Raw genomic sequence first — 18336 nt, forward strand, 5'->3', positions numbered from 1 at the left:
TTTTTTATTTGCTGAATGAAACCAAGTCATGTGCTCAGCTTAATGGAGCGCCTTTGCCTGGATGGCTGTGACATGACATCAGGCATCTGAACCCCTGGGAACGCTCCAGGCATCCATAGCCAGATGAATTGCACAATGGGAAAAGCTGGGGGGAGGAAAAGCATCCTCAGGATTTGGCAGAAAAAAGAAGGAGCAGTGCTGTGAGTGGATGGTCAGCCAGCAAGGGAGGGAGCTGGAGAAAGAGGCTTTGTTTTCCTCTTAATGCGCGGTCCTCTCTGTGCTGGGACAAGAGAGTGAGCAAGAGTGCTGTTACCAGCTGCTTGCCCAACCCTTTCAATTGAGAGGGGAGAGAGGTGCTCTGTGAGGAGGAAGGAGAAACACGAGGATGGAGTCAGAGAAGGAAAAATGAGAGGAGGTAGGATGAAGGATGCTGGGGGAGTAGGGGGGAGGAATCAACCCCTGGCTGCAGTAAGCTGTTATGAGTGACTCTAAGTAGCATGGGGGAGTTCATGTGGGAAGCTAGTGCAGACCAGATCTCAACTCGTACAACGATTTGCTTCATAAAATCATGTCCTGTAAAGCACAGGGTGAAATTGAAGGCCACCTTCCCCCTCCCTTCAGATTTGTCCTTTTGGTTTTTTACATGAAAGTGGCTTCTCAGGTTTAGGTTGGATAGTGTGTGAATAGACATAAATGGTTATTTAACACCAAATGTGATTTTTAGGCTACAAAACAGCTAGAGAGAGGACAATTCATGGCACAAAAGTCAGGAGTGTTAATTTCTTTATTGACTATATAGGGAGACTAAAATTAGAAGTGTTGGTAGATGTTTTAAGTTCCCTTCACAGCCTCACCGAACCACGAGGTATGTGATCCTGTACTCAGTTTATGCTCTTCAGAACCACATCTGGTTGTTTATCTGCCTGGATAACAGCAATAGTACTTACAGGTTTGGCTCACAGCAGTGGAGAAAGCAATAAGATTCCTTTCCAAATTGCCTCAGCACATGACAACGTTGCTGAAGGTTTAGTCACCTGCTTGTGCTTGTCAAGGGCTGGTATGGTAAGGTAGACAAACTGGAAAACCTAGTATTGCATAGCCGAGGGCTATAGGTCTGGCAAATCAATACTTCCAGTTTCTCTGTAGCTGGTAGAACGTAGATGATGTTATTTGTCCTTTTAAGGAATTCCTCTTATTTATCAATGTTTTGAGATCACTCCTGTGAAAACTATCCCAGCTCTCACTGTTACTGTCTCCAGCCTCATACCAGAGCTGCTACTGACCATAACTGCTGCTGAAAACAGAAGGAAATGAGTTGTCTCCGTGCTTGCTTCAGAGACAGAGATCCTCACGCAGAGACAGAAGCTATGAACAGGCAAAGCTCTGGTCAAGAGCAGGAGGTTATTGAATTACAAGAAGATAATGTGGAAGAAAATGGGATTGATCATGACAAGCCTCTAAATGGTCAAGAGCAGGAGGTTATTGAATTACAAGAAGATAATGTGGAAGAAAATGGGATTGATCATGACAAGCCTCTAAATGGTCAAGAGCAGGAGGTTATTGAATTACAAGAAGATAATGTGGAAGAAAATGGGATTGATCATGACAAACCTCTGAATGCTCAAACACGAAAGGTAGGAATTCCTTTTGATGCTTGCTGTTGGTTGGGGAAAATATCATATGGCAAAAAAAATGACACTTCAGAGGAACATCTTGTAAAGGTAGTTTAATTTGTTATTTGAAGCAGAGGGAAAGGTTATTCACTTGGAAGTAAAGGCTGAAAACCAGCTAAATGTATGTATTTTCTTTTTCTTCTTAATGAAGTATTCTAATATTGGAGTGGGGATTTAAGCTTTTTTTATTTTTCAGTGCTTGGTTGTTTGTGAATTTAATTTAGGAAATTAAGTTGTAATTGGTAATCTGAGTTTTGCTTTCTCTTTTCACGTGCTCTCAGTGGGATTGGGCTCAAAACCAGAAAGGAGAAAAAATGAAATCCATATTAAAACCAGGCTTTCTTTCAGAACAAATTAATCAGAAAACAGTGCTGCCAAAACAAGACTAGAGTGTTCTGCAACAGATCATTCTGGATTCTCTCTCTTTTTACCTTCAAGTAATTTGCAGTGGCTAACAATTATGAATTTGTATAAACAGAGTGCCCCAAAGCCTCAGTTAAGACCAGCATGTGAGTCCTGAGGGAGTTAGCTCCCAGGGCTTAGCTTACAGCTGTGGAACAGACTGATGTTGGCAGAGGGGTAATATGTACTCACAGGTGATTGCTGTATAGTGATTTTCATTACTTACTCAGGAGCAGAGGGAATATCTGTGGCAGAGCTAAGAAGTTTCCCATTTTTCAGTAGGGGATGGCTGAGTCCTCCCCAGAGCTCCTCTGTTTTAGTCATGTCACTCCTCCCTTCCTGCTCCTGGCCAAGCAGCGGCCACCGCTTCCTTGTGTGAGCCCCGCTGAACATCTCTGTGGGCTGATTCATTCCATGGGCTAGGCAGAAAAAAAAAAAAACATTTACTCTACTATATCTGGGGCCAGTTACTTCTCCTCTGGTCTGGTAAGCTGAGACAGCTTGCTGCAGGGTCAAACAAATTCTAGGGAGGTGCAAAGAGGAACAGGAGAGGGTGGAGGAGAGGCAGGGGTGAGCTAGATCCGCTTAGCTGTCTTGAGAAACTTTACCCTTAAGTTTTTGTTTTGCCTTCCCTTTCCCAGAACTGAGTTTTCATTTGGGCTCTATTTTTTCTGATTCTGATAATTGACTTCCTATTCTATAGGGACTGCTGGAAAATTATCATGCTCTGCTTCCTGATGATGTGGTAGATGAATCAGAAGAACTGTCCTGCCTACCAGGGAGATTTTCTCTGCTGCTGCTCCCTCCTGGCACTCTTGCAATGTACAAGGGCAATGTCCAGAGGGTGTTGGCCCAGCTGGATAGTTGGGGAGCTGAATGTTTGCTTGAGATCAAGCCAGTCTGCTACAGGCAATTACGAATTACACTTTTGTTATGGTCTAAATATGTGACTCAGTCGAAACTTGGGCTTAGTAACTACCTCAACAGATACAACTATGTCTGATTTCATAGTTATACTCCAAGCAGTAGTTACTGGTGCTTTTTCTTTTGTCAGATAGAAAAGATATGCTACTGTCAAGTATTAGATTGAAGTTTCATTGTTCTAATACAATCTAAAAAACAAAAGTATATATGTAAACAGGATTGCTCCTGAAAGTGTGCTGTAAGTAAAGCCATGTTCAGCCTCTGCCCTTTGATCTCCACCAAAGTTCTGTGTGGGGGGGTCTGCAGAGAGCACTTTCCCTGTTTTTGTCCCCATTCCTGGAGAAATGACTCTTATGTGGGTGCCTGTTTTCTCCCTCTGTTCATCTGCCACCCTCAAAGAAGCTTTAAGCCAGCTGGTGAATGTCAGTTAAATTTAGTGAAAGGCTTTCTATTATTCTGGGTCCTTAGAAAGTTCAAAAAGTGAAGGGAGGTTAAGGTGGGTTAGTGCCTCCAGCCAGCAGCTAGTTCCTGACAATCTGCATGTGTGTGTTCTGGACAACCTGCAGCATGTGCTTGTCCTCACCTGGTACTGATGTCAAAAAGGACGTGGAGTTTACATCTGGGTTTACAGTGGATGTGGAGTAGGACAAGGAGGAATTAAAAAGGCAGCATGGTCTACTTTCTTATGAATTCATGCTCTTCCTTCAGTCTTCTGGCTGTGGAACAAAATACTTGAAGTTTTAAAATTTGTTTTGCTATATCACTGAAGCTTTTTTTTAATATTAGTACTGCTGGAGTAACTAATAAAACACTAACTTCTGCCATGGTCTTAAATATTACTAAAAATTAAATTAAAGACAGATATTTTCCTTTCTCTCATTTCTCTCCTATATAAATGTGCACATGTGCACAATTTCTTTGACAAGAGTTTCCTTGTGATCTCCTAGAACAGAAGAGATTTGTAATTAACTTTAAATGTACTCAATAGCCTTCAAATTTCCAATCCCCTGAAGAAAAAAGTCAGTTGTAAAATCTCAATTATTTTACAGTGTTCTTTAATGTAATAGTATCTAATTAATAACAGTCCACATGCCTTGAGTGCTGTAATCCAGGAGCTATGCAGACTGACATAATTAACATTGCAGAGGTGAATGATATTGGAAATTCCTCCACAGATATCTTTTTTGGTTGAGAGAGGTGGTAAACATTGAAAGGACAGCTTGTGGAACATGCTAATCAAATCTATGTAGTTTTTTTTTAAAAAATAGAAGCCATGAAAGCACCTTTGTAGCACCTTAGCTTTATGGACAATTCAGGATCTGTGAATTCTGCACAAACAAAATGATATGTGTCTCTCAAGTAACAGCCTGTCTGTGAATGTCCTTTGCTTTCTGCAGGTCCGTGTTCCCACCTGCAGCAGTACTTAAGGGTGGGAACCCTGCTGTAGGACATTGCTTACCAATGAGACTCTCCCATCTATGTGAGGATTTTGTTTCTAAATGTTACAGTAGAGCCATGCTTAAATATCTCTCTTTTTTTTTCCACATTATTTCATTAATCAACATGCCCCTTCCTTTTGTAACTAGGAGAGAAATCCCTGGAAATCATGTGGGAATGTAGTTTTCTGGAAGTGTAAACTATGGATGGTTATAACTACAATTTTTCTAGTATTCTTCCTGGTCATTCTCATCAGCCTAATTCTTTATTCCAGTAAGTATCTCGCTCTTGGTTCATCCTCTAATAAAAATGTGCAATATGTCCAATCTAATACAACACAAATTGAACAGTAGCATCCTTTAAACTCTTTCTGTAAACTGCTGCAGGGACCGGGGTGTTGGCTGCAGCAGTTGGTGTGTTGAGTTGTGGATGTGAACGCTTTTATTTTAGCAGGCAGCAAATAACTTGTATCCTGATCAGATGGCAATTCCAGTTTGTAGCTAAGTGAGAAAATGTTACGAGAATAGAGTTGAGGATGAGGATGGAGATGAAGCTTGTGGCATTGCACCAAGTGCAATGGATCACTTATGTTCCCTTGCGTGGTGTCAGTGCCTCTCAGGCTCCCAAAGCTGCTGACTTTTGTTAATGGAAGTGGGTGATTGACCTCCATGGGCTGTTGCTTTTCTTCAGGTGACTTGCCCTTTCTTTCTGTCACTCCCAGTCAGTCATTACCTAGAAAATTTGTGAGAAAGCCACCCTGGAGAAAGCCAAGAGGGTTGTTGGTTTTGTTTTGGTTTTGTTTTTTTTTTTTTTTTTCAACACTTCTGCTAACTGAAACTTTTTCTTCCCCTTTCTATCTCCTTTTGAATATTAGATGTTTACACAGATGAGGATGACTATTGGGATCCTGATACACTACGAAATAGTGGAAATTGTTGCAATTTTTCAGGAACATTGGAGTTAATGTGTGGTCTCCCACACCTTTTCTCTGAAGACATTACTAAGAGGGTATGTGTTGATGTGGTTCTTGGCAAAGCTGATTCTGCTTGTAATGTTGATTCAGTGTTTTCCCTTTCAAGAAGTTTCTGTTTTTCTATGTGGAAACACAGTCATTTGCAAGTCCACAAAAAATTCTGAGTTGTATTTTTCCTAGTATAATTTTAAGTCCTGATCTAGAAGCACAGAAGTGCTTTACATTGATGTTGTTTTTGTTTTTTTTTTTTTTTAAAGTGCCTGATTTTTTTTCCCCAAATTTAAGTAATGGCTGGGATATAGTCTTTACCTTTTCATAGAATCAATGAATAGTTTAGGTTAGGAGGGGGTCATGAAGGTCTTCTAAACCAAATGCTGGCTAAAAATCCTGTGTGTTGCATTCTCCTGTAAGTAAATGATGACAGCCTGGGTTCATAGCTGCCATTTCCATCACAGCTCTGAGTTATGGCTGAAATAAGCTCAGCAGACACAGCAGCACGGATTTAGACTTCTTGTGGAAAGACAGTCTCAGTAGAAAGACCCTTCCCTCTACAAAGTAAGAGTAAAAGGGCTTTTTGGCACTAATAAGAACCTAAGCCAAACAATATAAATTAGACGTGGCAACATGAGCACGTACTTTTAGTTCACCCTGAATGCCTCCATTGTGTTAAGGTAATATAGTAATCACTCAAACACAGATTAACTTGTCTGTCAAACTTAAAGGGAGATTGTGTACCTTTTCCAGGGCAGATATTTGACCTTCAGAACCTGTGTTTATGTTCCTTAAAACACCTTATAAGAACGAGTTGCTGCACTTTCTTTTATGGGGAAAAGAGTGAATAGAAGCTTTTTTTTTCTTTTTTTCTTTTTTTTTTTCTTTTTTTCTATTCAAGTTAACAGATGTCTACAGTTCATCTCCAGCTCTAGGACGCTACTTTAGGTCAGCTCAGGTGGTTTATTTCAGGTAAGCAATTTCTGTCACCAAAATTATTTGAAAATTCCAGGCTTTTCATGAGACGTTCACGTGCCTATGTAAATACAGTGGATTTGGTAGATTATAAACAGTGAAATCTCCACAGATGGACTCTATTTCAGTGGTTTGCATAATCCACTCCAGAGCCGAGTTAGGTGGCTTCAGGTACTGCTAGCAGCAGAGCAAATCTTTCTGCAGGTTCTCAGCTAAAGTATGTGAGATATTGCAGCACCTCTTATCGCTATGTACTTGTGAAGCATGAGTGCTGAAAACCTCACCCTGTTAGAACACAGGTGCAACTGCCCTTTGTGCATTTGAAAACATGTCTCAGATTGGCTTCAGGTATGTGCTCAGTTTCTGTCAATGTCAATAGCTCTTCTGAGAAGGGAGGGGGAGGAGGAAAATTGGAATCTTTGGTATTTTTATTTTGTAATGTTTTTCTTTAGAACAAGTTTGGGTTTGGTTTGTTTTTGTTTTTAAACAACCAACCAAACAAAAAACAACCAAAACATACCAAGGTTGATATGAAGTCAGTCTGATCAAAAAAGATCCAGTGGGAACTTGAAGGCATTCATACTTGACTTTGTTTTCCAGTAATGAAAGCTCCACTGTATTTTATCAGCTAGAGTTTTCTGTACCACCATCAACAGAGGGGTTTATGGAAAACACAATGAACCCAGATTTTATAAGGAATGTTTTACGTCAAAATATTTATGATGAAGATGATACTTTTAATCCTGGGACACCTGAATGTGACAGGTTAAAGCTTGATCCGACTTCTCTCACATTAACATGTAAGTGCTGTATGTAAGAGATACTGTTTCTTTACAAAGAGCTGGACTATTTATTTGAAAAGAGAGAAATATTTCTGGAAAGATGTTGAGATTTCTTAGTAAATGTATTTTGCACAATAGTATTGAGAAAATGGTAAAATATTCAGTTTTCAGGAAAGTCTTGCTGTGTTTACCTTATAACCCAGGATTCATTGTTTGGTCCTCTGATGAGAAAGGGAGTAGTGATGAGACTGTTTAGCTGCAGATTCCAACCAAACTTTTCAGATCTCATGCATTTTACTCATACAAAGAAAATATTGTCATACGTGGGTGCACTATAATGGGGAGCTAAATAATTTAAAATGTATTGTATATTCATATTTGAAACATTACGTAAGTAACTTGGGACTGAACTTCTGATTTTTTTTCACAGTAAAGGGTGAAAAAGTCTTCTGATTTCCCCTGTCCTCCCAAGTTTTTGGGCAAATTTATTGTGCATAGAGGTATCCTTTAAAGGAACCAAATTTTCATTTTTCCAGATTTTCTATGTAGTAATTCCAATGCATTTAGATTTGTCTTCATTTAAATGACAGTATAAAAGTTCCATAATCTTTTCAGTTTTAGTGAATACTGTTCATAGAGCTGTTTCTCCCCACCCTCAACTTACTGAGCTATACCTGTGTGCTTTCAGAATAATTCTAGGCTAACACGTCACCACACAGTGTATATAAGTAAGATTTGTTATTAACTCATATTGATTTTTTTGGTACTCTTATCAAGGGACAAGAGAGCAACAAGTCATGAGTTCCAATTCTCAATATAATTTTGTCCTCTGTATGTTGTGTAAAAGGGACAGGAAAAAACATGCTGAAATAACTAACTGAAGTTTCATTTTAATGTTGTTAATGTATTGTTTTAACTTTCAGAGAAATGATGGAAAGACTCCTCATGTTCTTCACCGCCTAGAAGAGATGGGTTTCTCCTATCTATCAGTAATCCCAGGGTTGGGAACTATTCATTAGGTAGAAACACTTCTAAAGTTGTCCTGTAAATACTGTCTGTTATGTAATATTGTAAATGGAAAATGTGGTATATTTGTAGCAGTGTTGAACTCCTATAACACCACTACCTCCTTCTTTGTTGTCGTCCTGATATCACAATAACCCATTGCACTCTTGTGAAAGTCATATCTGATGCATGTTCTCTTGACTTTGAAACCTCTGTTTTGTCTTGCTTTATGGTTAAATCTAGATTCCCTGCACAAGCTTTAAAAAGTCTTGCACGTGGCTCCTTTTGTCTTGTCTTATCCAAAATTATCTGCAAAACTTCATCCTTAATGCTCACTTCTACCTGTATTCATGTCTGTTACATTTTTCCCTGTTAACTTCACGTGCCATATTTCCCTGTTCTTTCCTCAAAGAAACAGCCTGAAAATTAAATATCCTCTCTATTTCCTTTAATTACATGCAAGACTTTTGCACTAGCCTCTTAAAAGAGCTTCAACTGTCATCATTGCCTTGTTCATCCTACAGTCTTCCAGGATGAGGTGGTATCTTCTCTATCTTTCTCTTCTCTAATTAGAAATAGAAATGAAGAAACTTTGGGAAGAAACATATCTTGTTCACTGATAGATCTGAATGCCACAGGAATCTTTCAAGCATCAAATTAGCAGTGTGCTTTCATAATTACCTGCTGGCACTAGTACAGAGATGGTTATTTGACCCATGTTTGTAAATTCAAAGATAAACTAGTCTAGATATTTGCCTTAATAAGGCAGCAAATAGTTGTTCTTGTTCACAAGAGATCAGATAAGATTGATCAATGCCAAGAGGAAGGTGCTGAAGCAGACCATATGGGCAAGCATGGCACGAGAATTATAGCCAGTAACTGGCTACAGCATGAACATTAAAAACTAAGCATTAACTTTACGTGGAATGGATTCACTACCATGTCAGTGAAGTATAGATTCTTGACATTTGTTTCTAGCCAGTATAAATGTTAGTACTGTTGGATAGACAAATTTATTTTAAGAAACCTTTTATACTGTGAGAAATATCTTATAGCAAAATGTGTTTATCTTTTTCTACTGTTACTAGTTTATTTAAGAAGTAATCTGAAAATTTTACCATGCATTAAATTATTTATTTTTACTCTTGACATGATTGTTTTCATTCTTCAGCAGCTCTAGTCTTTCAACTGTTTGAGTTGGAAAATAACCATTGGAATTCTAAATACTGAGAGGTGTATGAGCATCTGACTGACAGAGCTGTACACTCAAACCTGTGTTTGTTGTTGCTTGAGTCTTAACTGAGCCTGGGAAACAGTCTGGACCAAATTAGTAGTTCACGTGGCTCTCATATTTGTGGCTAATTCTGACCCCATCATGATGTGTAAGAGGTAGTGTTGGCTGTAAGAATCATACTTTCTCTTGATGCAATATTCTATGCAGCATACAACTAGAAGAGATATTCCTTCTGATTCTTACATTAGGGAAGAATAAAATTTATGGTTTGTATGGCTTGTCCTAAAAGCAGCAGGCTATGAAAATACCAGCAGCAAAGAAATAATTTGCCTTTGAGATGCTGCTTGATCTTATTTTTCTTACTAAGATGACTGAACTTGCCTTTGAACACTTTTTTATCTTGATTCTGTTTCTAAGAACTGAAAAATAATATAACTATTATGCTTCTTCATGGTGATACTTCTGTGTGCATTAAGAGTTGGCAGAAAAAGGAGGAGCCAAGCATTTTTTTTTCCAGCCACCCTCCTCTGTCCCAGTACCTTTACCCCAGCAATTCACAGGAAGGAAGGAGGTGGAGTTGTAGCAAGATGTTGTGATATTCCACAGAAAATATCTGACTTTACAGTCTACCTCTGGTCAAGCTTTGAACTCTCATTGAAGTAAATGTCAAAAAAATTACAAAAAGTGGGGGGGGTTTTTATGGCTACACCGTAAAGCCAGGGCTGCAGCCAGCAATCACATACGAAGGAAGATTTAAAATCAGGAAAACTGTTCAACATTTTCTTCCAAATTGTTTTAATACAGAAATGGAGGGAGCAAAAAACCAAGCTTGAGCAAGAACACAGACACACAATCACTTTGCGAGCTCTGGTGAACAAGTCAATAACTGATTTCAGTCCAATGCACATGCCTGGAACTGCTGCTTGCAGAGGGGTCATGGGTGATGAGGTGCTTATGTCCTGGCATTGCAGAGAGCCAAACCTGGGACTCCAACAGGAGTGAGCTGGAAGGGTTGTGTCATGGAGGGAACACCTAGGGATCTTCTACTGAGTGGTGTGTAGTTACTGCCTGTGCAGCCTCGGGTTTCATGGTCTTCTTAGTGGCTGGAATTTTTGTTTTGTGTGCAGTTTGTTTTGTTTTGTTTTGTTTTTTTACTTCATTCCAACTTCCTTAAGAATTCACTCTAAGATAAGTAGTTTACATTAAGGGGGACAATTTGAGCAATGAGCTACTTGTTGAAATTGTACGTTGTATAATGGTATATATCAAGCAGGCCAGAGAAACTTCGGAAAAGAGTAAGTGCACCTAACACAGGGTCTATGCTTTAATTAAAAAAACAAACCACCAGCCCTCTCTTCTGATAAACAAATAACCCAACAACAAGGAGATTTATTATTGCATTTTTGAGATTTTTAGCAGTAGGGTTGGGGTTTTTTTAAAAGAAAGTACTGTAGAAGTCCATAAAATGTGCAGCCTCAGTTGCTTCTAGTAATGAAGCATCTTTATTTTCTATAGAGAAACATTGCCTTACAATGACATTTGCTACTGATTCCTCTGGGTTTAATTGTCAAGTCCTGTCCCCTGTCCATGTCTCTTTCTGTGGTCACCTTCTCATGGACAGATTTGTCTCATTGGAAATGACTGGCAGATATGTCCTAATGAGTAAGCTCAGTAACACAAGAGAGATGTGTGTTTGAAGACCTGACAGCAGAGGTAGGATGGTTAGCATGGCTGCACACTGCTGGCTTAAACAATCATGTAAAAGAGTGCCTTGGGAGCAGAAAGTGTCCCTTTCTAAGTTATCAGAACATAATCATATTCACTGTGCTCTTCAGCTCTGGTAATATCATCCTTCCCCTTGGACACATTGACAAGTGCATATTCTGTCTGATTATTGATGTTAATCACAGAGGCTTCATGTTTTACGTCGTGGTTGACAGTTGAGTACCACAGTTCACTGGAATTCATAGAATCTTTTTTGGCCAAATCCTTCTGTGAGAGGGAGAGAAAGAGAGAGAGAAGCTTCAACATGATTATACACTGAGGAAATTTGCGATGTCAACAAAACTGATATAGCCTGTGTGCTCATGCAGTGGTGTTGACCAGTGTACATAGTACCAAGAAGAGTTTGTGAATCCACAGTCATTTCCCTTCTGTACAGGCTGTGGCTGGACACCAGGAGCACCCAACAAAACATGCACGCCTGGCGTGGATGGAGGGCCTGACTCTTGTTCTGAGGTTGATACCACTTAGTGGTAGGCTATGTAATAAAAATCTCATCACCACACACATGAGGGGGTACAATGGCAGGGGGGGGAATCCCAAATCATCCCCTGTCCCAGGAGAGCCATCATCCTGGTGGTCCCAAGGTGATATCTATGCAATGAGTCAATGGGAGCAGCTCTCCAGATCACCTTACAGATGGAGTGTCCGAGGAGTTACTAAAGGTATGGGATATATTATTAATGCATGTAAAGGGAGAGCATTTGGGGTGTACGCAAGACTTATTATGGGATATTTATGGGAGGAATTAAAGGGAGGGTTCAGAGTGACTTGCAGAGCAAAAAGCATAGGAAAGTAGGAGGTTAAAGGGAGGGCCAGGAAAGCCACAGCCAGCTGCCAGAGAGACCTGGGAGTTGGCTGAGACCCCAAGTGTCTGTGTGCACGTGTGTCTGTGCAGGAGACACACTGTCCTGCAAGAGGCCCTAGCCTCATATCTAACAGCGATATCTAATCCTCTCCCTGGTGGTCCTTGCTTAACGCTCACCTTGAAAACAGAGGGTGGAGAAGGAAAAGCCACTAATGAAGGAGGAGGTAAGATTGTGTGGGTAGATGCTTTCCCAACTTTGTTCAGACTTGTCCCTCCTTTTGCCTTGTCAAGAGGTTGCTAATGGGTTGTGCATCTAAATAGCTAGCAGGATGACTCATTAGATCTGTAGGGACAATGTGAACTGATTAAGCACTCAGAGCCAGAAGTTAAAAATTTGTTTGCCCTGATGCTCTGGATTTGAACCCACTAGAAAATAAAGCCAGTGAGTAAGTATGAGCTTTATAGCGTCATCCTCTATTGTCTGCAGTACTTAGCAGTATTTTAAGTGGATGTTGCTGAGTTCATGCTGGTATTTGTAGTTACCTTTCATACTTTGTAATTGGAACAGAGGTCTCTGCTCTACGGGTTAATAAACCCAAAGGATTCCCTTTTTTTGTTTTCAAACCTAGAAGTGAAAAATTGTTGTTAGAACCTAATTCCTGCAAAGTCAGTCTTGGATTTTCCCAGTTTATATACACATCACTTTGTCTGTTTAGATTCTACTTGGTGTGAAAGATGTCCTGACTTTGAGGAGGCTTCACTGAAAATAATTCCTGAATTTTGATTCAAGGCTTTATAAAATGTTGAGATTTAGAAATTCTGTAAGTTTTAAGGATCAGAGCACTAAGGATGAACTTGTTTAAGAAAAGGAATTCCCTACCTATCTGCAGGGGCATGGCTCTGTCCTCCTCCAGTCACTATTGCAAAGAATTGAGAGGGCAGCAGTATTTCTCCTAGTGTGCCTGTGAAATGGGAACAGGTAGGCTCTTATCTTCATGACTGATAGACTCCAAATCCACTGAGTGAAGTCTGCAGTGCCTCTTGTCCCTTCCAACATATAGGTCTACCCAAGATTTGCTCATAGCCCCATTTCCCAGAATCCTTCCAGTCTACAAGTTTTGAAAGGCTGTTATCACTGACCTTCTCTCATCAGTGGTGAGACTGAAGTGCAGAGGGGGACTGATTTGTCCCACGCATGAACAGTGCAGGAGGAGCGAGCAGGAAGACTCCTGAGATTTCGTTTGAGTCTTTCATTATTCATAGGTGAAGTTTAATACTCAGAAGGGGCATCTCTCCTATTACACTAACAACCCTCCCAGGACTGTCTTCAAACAACACTCTAGGGCTTTTACTTGGGACTAAAAGCTCTCAAAACTAGACAGCTACTTGACAGGTTCCTCATTGCAGTTCCACCCCCTCCTCTTCTCTTCCCCCACAGTCCACCCCATGCTCACGTGTACAAACGATGAGCTCATTTAATCACACCCTTTTTTGTCATCTTGCCCACTTTCTTAAAATTTTCTGCTAAACACCCACATATCTGCTTGGCACCAACTTCTGCTTTACTGATGTCATCTTTATGAAAAATAATTTAAAAAAACCAGGCAGGTGAGGCTGCTAAATGGCAGCGCTTTGTTCTGTGGTAGATAGGGTTTCTGGTGAGTGTTCATCATCTGTGACTCAAAAGGCAACTTCACTCACCCTCTGCTAAAATGAACTATTTACAAAGCAGAGGTAGCAAACCGCAGGTACTCAACTGCTGCATCTCGGAGCCGAGTATTAACACAAACAAACGAGTACAGGAGACTCTGAAGTGCATCACTTGAGAAATCAGATGGACTGGGCAATATGTTAATCATACCAGTCTTTCATGAATGTCCTCTCCTGCAGTTCAACCCTTTGATCCATTCTTTGGTCCGTTTCTGGTTTATAAGAAACTAAATGTTCAATCTGACAGAGCATATTTTGAGACTTTTCTTCGTCCTTCTAGAGTCAGTGGGACATTGGAAAGGGAAACCTTTTTCTATTCCAACAGAGACTTAGCCATTCCTTGAGACAGCCACTAATTTTTTTACAATGGAAAGATTAACCAGAACTTTTTAAGCCTCCAACTATTAAACTTCCCTTTGTCTTTCAACTGAAGACTTCTTTTATTACTAAATCTAGTTGGCAATAGTCCAGTTAAATTTTTTTTTTATTAAGAGACGTCATGCTGAAACTGAAACTTTTTGGTGGAAACGTAATAGTTTTGATGAAACTGTAGACAAGTGAGGTTATGCTGGCTACCAGAAACCTGGGGAGAGAAGGGAAGGAAGAGGAGGAGACAGAAGTACCCATGTGACCATAAATTGCCTGGTGCTTTGGGACACTCATCTAGGACATGATCATGAGGTGGAGCCTCCTGAATTGCCTGATTTGGGCCACGCAGCGTTACACTCAGCCTCTGAAATTACAGGCGAGTGCTGTGGTCTGCTTGGCCATCAGCTGCCCAAGAGTGGGGCTGTGTACCATTGTTATAGTTTATGTACATACATTTACTTGGTAATAGGCTTACACTGGTGTTTTTCTGCATCCCAAAGAAATACCCTGATTATGAGTTTTTACCTCTCCTGAGGGAATGTGATGGACACTTTGTTTTTCTAGCACAAAGATATTTTGGACTCAATTGCCCTGGAAAGCAGCAAAACCATTCACTTTTAGTCATTACCTTGACAGTGCTTGATGGATAACTGCAGGTCTGTGCTGGGGAAAGAGGGAAAAAAAGAAACATGTGATTGTCATTCTTTGGTGCATTGACAGGACACAAGGGCTTTCTGCAGCACAGGATTTACTCAGGCTGAGGTACAGACTGAGCATAGGCTGAGCAAAAGCATGAGCTAGTGTGATATTGGCTGGGGAAAGGGTTGAATCTCTGAGGGCTAAATAAATCCGATGGCTTTTCAAGATTTATCTTTTCTCTAATTTAACATGCACTCAGGTCACACAGCAGTGCTCATCGATCTTAATAACACATAGATGTGCAACCTTGTCGGGTTTTTTGTGGTGTTCGTTTTTTTTTGGTGTTTGTTTCTTGTTTTGTTTTGTTTTTGACTAAAATCAGTTTTACATGTCTCTCAGAAATGACTGTTCTTGCTTACTGAACGTATTTCAGCTTTATAACCAATGCAGCTTTAATTCTGGCTCGGTGCTGGGATGTAGTGTGTAGATGTGTGATGTGCCCCATACCTGAGTGTGCACTGGGCATTTGTGCACCTGGGTGAGGTGGGTTTGGGTTGTTCTGACAATTTGTTTCTCCATCCCATAACAGCCTAAATGACAGGGGGTTGTTGTTTGCATCATCATTTCTCACAGTTTTATTTTTAGCTGCCTAGCTGGTTCTTGTTACAAGCCTGATTGAACTATTTTTTGCTCTTTTAAAAATTCAGAGCCGAGCTTTCATTTTTGCCTAAGATAACGGGGTTTTTAAATGTACTTATTTTGCAAGCTGACTGAAGGAAAAATGTAAGTATTTCAATATTGCATTAAAGCTGCCATCTTAGAGAACTCGTAGTGTTATAAAACATCACTGTGCTGCCTTGGCACTGCCATGAAATTCCTGATGTACATGACTAACAAGAAGCTGTTCTTTCCTAAGCAAATACTGCAACTTGTGAAAGTGGCAGAAGTATTATACCACCCATACAGGAATGGCTTTACCCAGGGTAAAGACAGCAGTCTGAATTGAAACCAAGACCTTGCGATTCACGTGAACACACGTGATCTTGGCAACTACGTGAGTCTTCCCTATTTGAATATTTAATATGCAGAAACTATTTTATTAGGGGCATATCTAATAATGACATGTGTTTAGAAAAAGTCCTAAGCTGTGCTTGTATAGGGGAAACAGGAGCTGATGTGTGACCAAACATGAGACATGTTATGCTGGCTGGCCCCTTCCCTCTGCAGCCCTCTGCCTTGTTTGCAGGGATGTAGCACAGGCACCTGAGGATGCTCCTCTGCTGTAATTCAGGAGGTTGCAAGCCTAAAAGCCCAGCTATGACCTACCAAGGCTGAGTTCACCATTGCAGGAGACAGCTGCGTGGTGGTGGCCAAGGAACTCATGGTTTAGGAGGTTGGAAGGGACAGCCACCCCTTGCGCTGCATCATTCCAGAAATAAAAGAATCAAAGAGGCCCCAAATAATCCAGTGTGATGGGGCAGCAAGAGGACAGATACCCTCCACTGGATGCAAGGAGGTTTGCCCTGGCTGAGGTGCAAATTGCCTGGCTATGGCTGCTGCCCCTCAGCTGCCTCGGCAGCAATGCTGGGTGCTGGTGGAGGGCTCCCCCACACCCCCACCCATGCCATGTCACACCACCCCCAGGGTGCTTGAGGAGCCTTTTTACTTACTTTCCTTGTGGGAGTATCTTTTTCTCCTGATGGGGATGCAGATTTTCCACCTAGGTATGGAAATAAGGGTGAGCAGGTGAGGTCTGGTGCTGGTTAGTCTTCATTCCTCACTGCCAACCCCTGAGTGCCCATGATCACATAGGGAGACTCCTCCACCAACTTTTTGGACAAGTCACTTTATGCAGCTTCTCTGCCCCTGTCCTCCCAACCTTTTCCCTTTCCTCCCCAGGCAGGCACCAAGCCCTTGAAGCTGTGAGAACAGGGGTTGCCCTGGGGAGGAGAAGCACAAGTCACAGGTCCACGGATGGAGGGATGGCAGCTGACAACAGATGTTACAGCATTTAGCCATTCCTGCAAAGCATGGCCTCTGTCCCCTGAGGAGCTCAGCAAAATTTGTGGTTTTTGAGGAGCAATTAGCCTTTCTGGGCTTGTCCATATTAAATACTTCCAGATGGATGAGTGAGCAATAAGTGCTGTGAAGAGCTATGAGAGAACCAGCCCCATCTCCCGCTCCAAATTATTCCCATCAATTTACACACTGGTGCTTTGTGAAAATCAAAAGGAAGAGAAACACAGTGATTGTGTAACACAAACTGCAAACCCGTGGGAGAGCACAAAGTTAGCGGACAGGTCAGCTCCTGACACAGCCAATCTCCAGCAGCACACAAACTTTGTTGTTTCAAGCAGAAGACCATACTTTCAGGTTTAAGCATTGAAATTATCTGGCAAATTTAAGATCCTTTAAATCACATCCAGACTCCTTTGTTACCAAGCTTTTTCATAACAAGAGCCTACATTATAGTTGACAATTTTGTGCTTTTAAAATACCTGTAATTTACAAATATTTTACAGTGTGGTATTGATATTTATGTGTTAGCTTATGTAAAGCTGCTAAGTCGCATGAAGTTGGGAAAGGCACCCAACTTGCTGGTGGAGATGCATTATGAGTCAGTCTCTAATTGCTTATTTGCGTATTCTTTTTCTTTCCCAGGACTGGAGGTAAATAGATAATGTCACCATTCTTTGTTGCTGTCAGTACATTCCTTGCTAAACGTGTACTCTTACTTATTTCATATACTACCCAAGTTTGGCAATTAGCATGAAATAACCTCTTTTTGCAATGGTGTTCAACATGCTCCTGGTGTTCTTATCAGAGTGGCAGAAATTTTCACAAATATTAGTGAACATCCCGACTTCCTGTTTAGTGGGACAATTTAGATCGCTTTTATTTCACTTGGGAATAAAGCTAAAGCTAATCTGACCTCATTCCAGGTGGCCTACCTGGTTTTCTTTGAATTGTATATAGCATATTGCCCACACTGAGCATAAACTTCTCTAACTTGGTTGGAGGTGTCAGTGTGAATGCTTCACATGATTTGGTCCTAGAAATCTTGTGATATACATTTTAAATAAAATATTTATTTATATCTTATGTAGATTTATAATGCACATAATTCACATTAGGAGTATATTGTCATATCAGATACCATAAGTTTGCTATAAGTATTTTTGTTTTCTGATAATCTATTTATTCAATTTTTCCTTGTTTATATTTAATTGGCTTCTGGTTTTTTTTAGTCCCTCACTCAGAAGGACAGGTTGTTGGGCTTGGATAGCTCTTCTCCTGAACTGTCAAAAGATAGATAGCATATGTTCCTGTAGTAAATTAGACCTGTGAACTGCTACACAACCTTTAGATAAAGTCTTATTTAGTCAATAATGTGTAATCCTGTGGGAAAATATGTCGTGTGATCTGAGAATTGAAAGCATTTCTCAGCATCTGCATTCATAGTACAGACATGCTGGCTCCTCTGAGGCGGGTGCCCAGCAGTTAGAGGAGGAGAGCCTGACTTGCCTGTGACTGGAAGGGTTTTTGGGGAGTTGGCTTTTGTAGGGTTTTTTTGGGGGGGTTGTGGGTTTTTTTGAAGCAATTATAAGTATAGATTTATCAGAGAAAATGCT

At 40.6% G+C, this 18336-nt stretch overlaps 1 protein-coding gene across 1 annotated transcript; it reads left to right on the top strand.

Moving 5' to 3' along the window:
- The first annotated feature begins 1310 nt into the window (after positions 1-1310).
- CUNH3orf52 (chromosome unknown C3orf52 homolog) lies at positions 1311-8317 on the top strand. The gene is made up of 7 exons (XM_029086143.1): positions 1311-1400; positions 1557-1634; positions 4586-4709; positions 5311-5444; positions 6302-6372; positions 6976-7175; positions 8256-8317. Exons 1-7 carry the CDS (start codon positions 1311-1313, stop codon positions 8315-8317), a joined length of 759 nt encoding a protein of 252 aa, XP_028941976.1.
- The last annotated feature ends 10019 nt before the right edge of the window (positions 8318-18336 follow it).

This window comes from Antrostomus carolinensis, unplaced genomic scaffold (assembly GCF_000700745.2).
Source record: "Antrostomus carolinensis isolate BGI_N321 unplaced genomic scaffold, ASM70074v2 scaffold25607, whole genome shotgun sequence".
In the NCBI taxonomy this organism is placed as follows: Eukaryota; Metazoa; Chordata; class Aves; order Caprimulgiformes; family Caprimulgidae; genus Antrostomus; species Antrostomus carolinensis.

Coding starts and splice junctions, on each gene's coding strand:
- CUNH3orf52 (XM_029086143.1), top strand. CDS start 1,311: ATGAGTTGTCTCCGTGCTTGCTTCAGAGACAGAGATCCTCACGCAGAG. Junction 1,635..4,585: donor TGAATGCTCAAACACGAAAG/GTAGGAATTCCT, acceptor TTTTGTAACTAG/GAGAGAAATCCCTGGAAATC. Junction 6,373..6,975: donor GCTCAGGTGGTTTATTTCAG/GTAAGCAATTTC, acceptor TTTGTTTTCCAG/TAATGAAAGCTCCACTGTAT.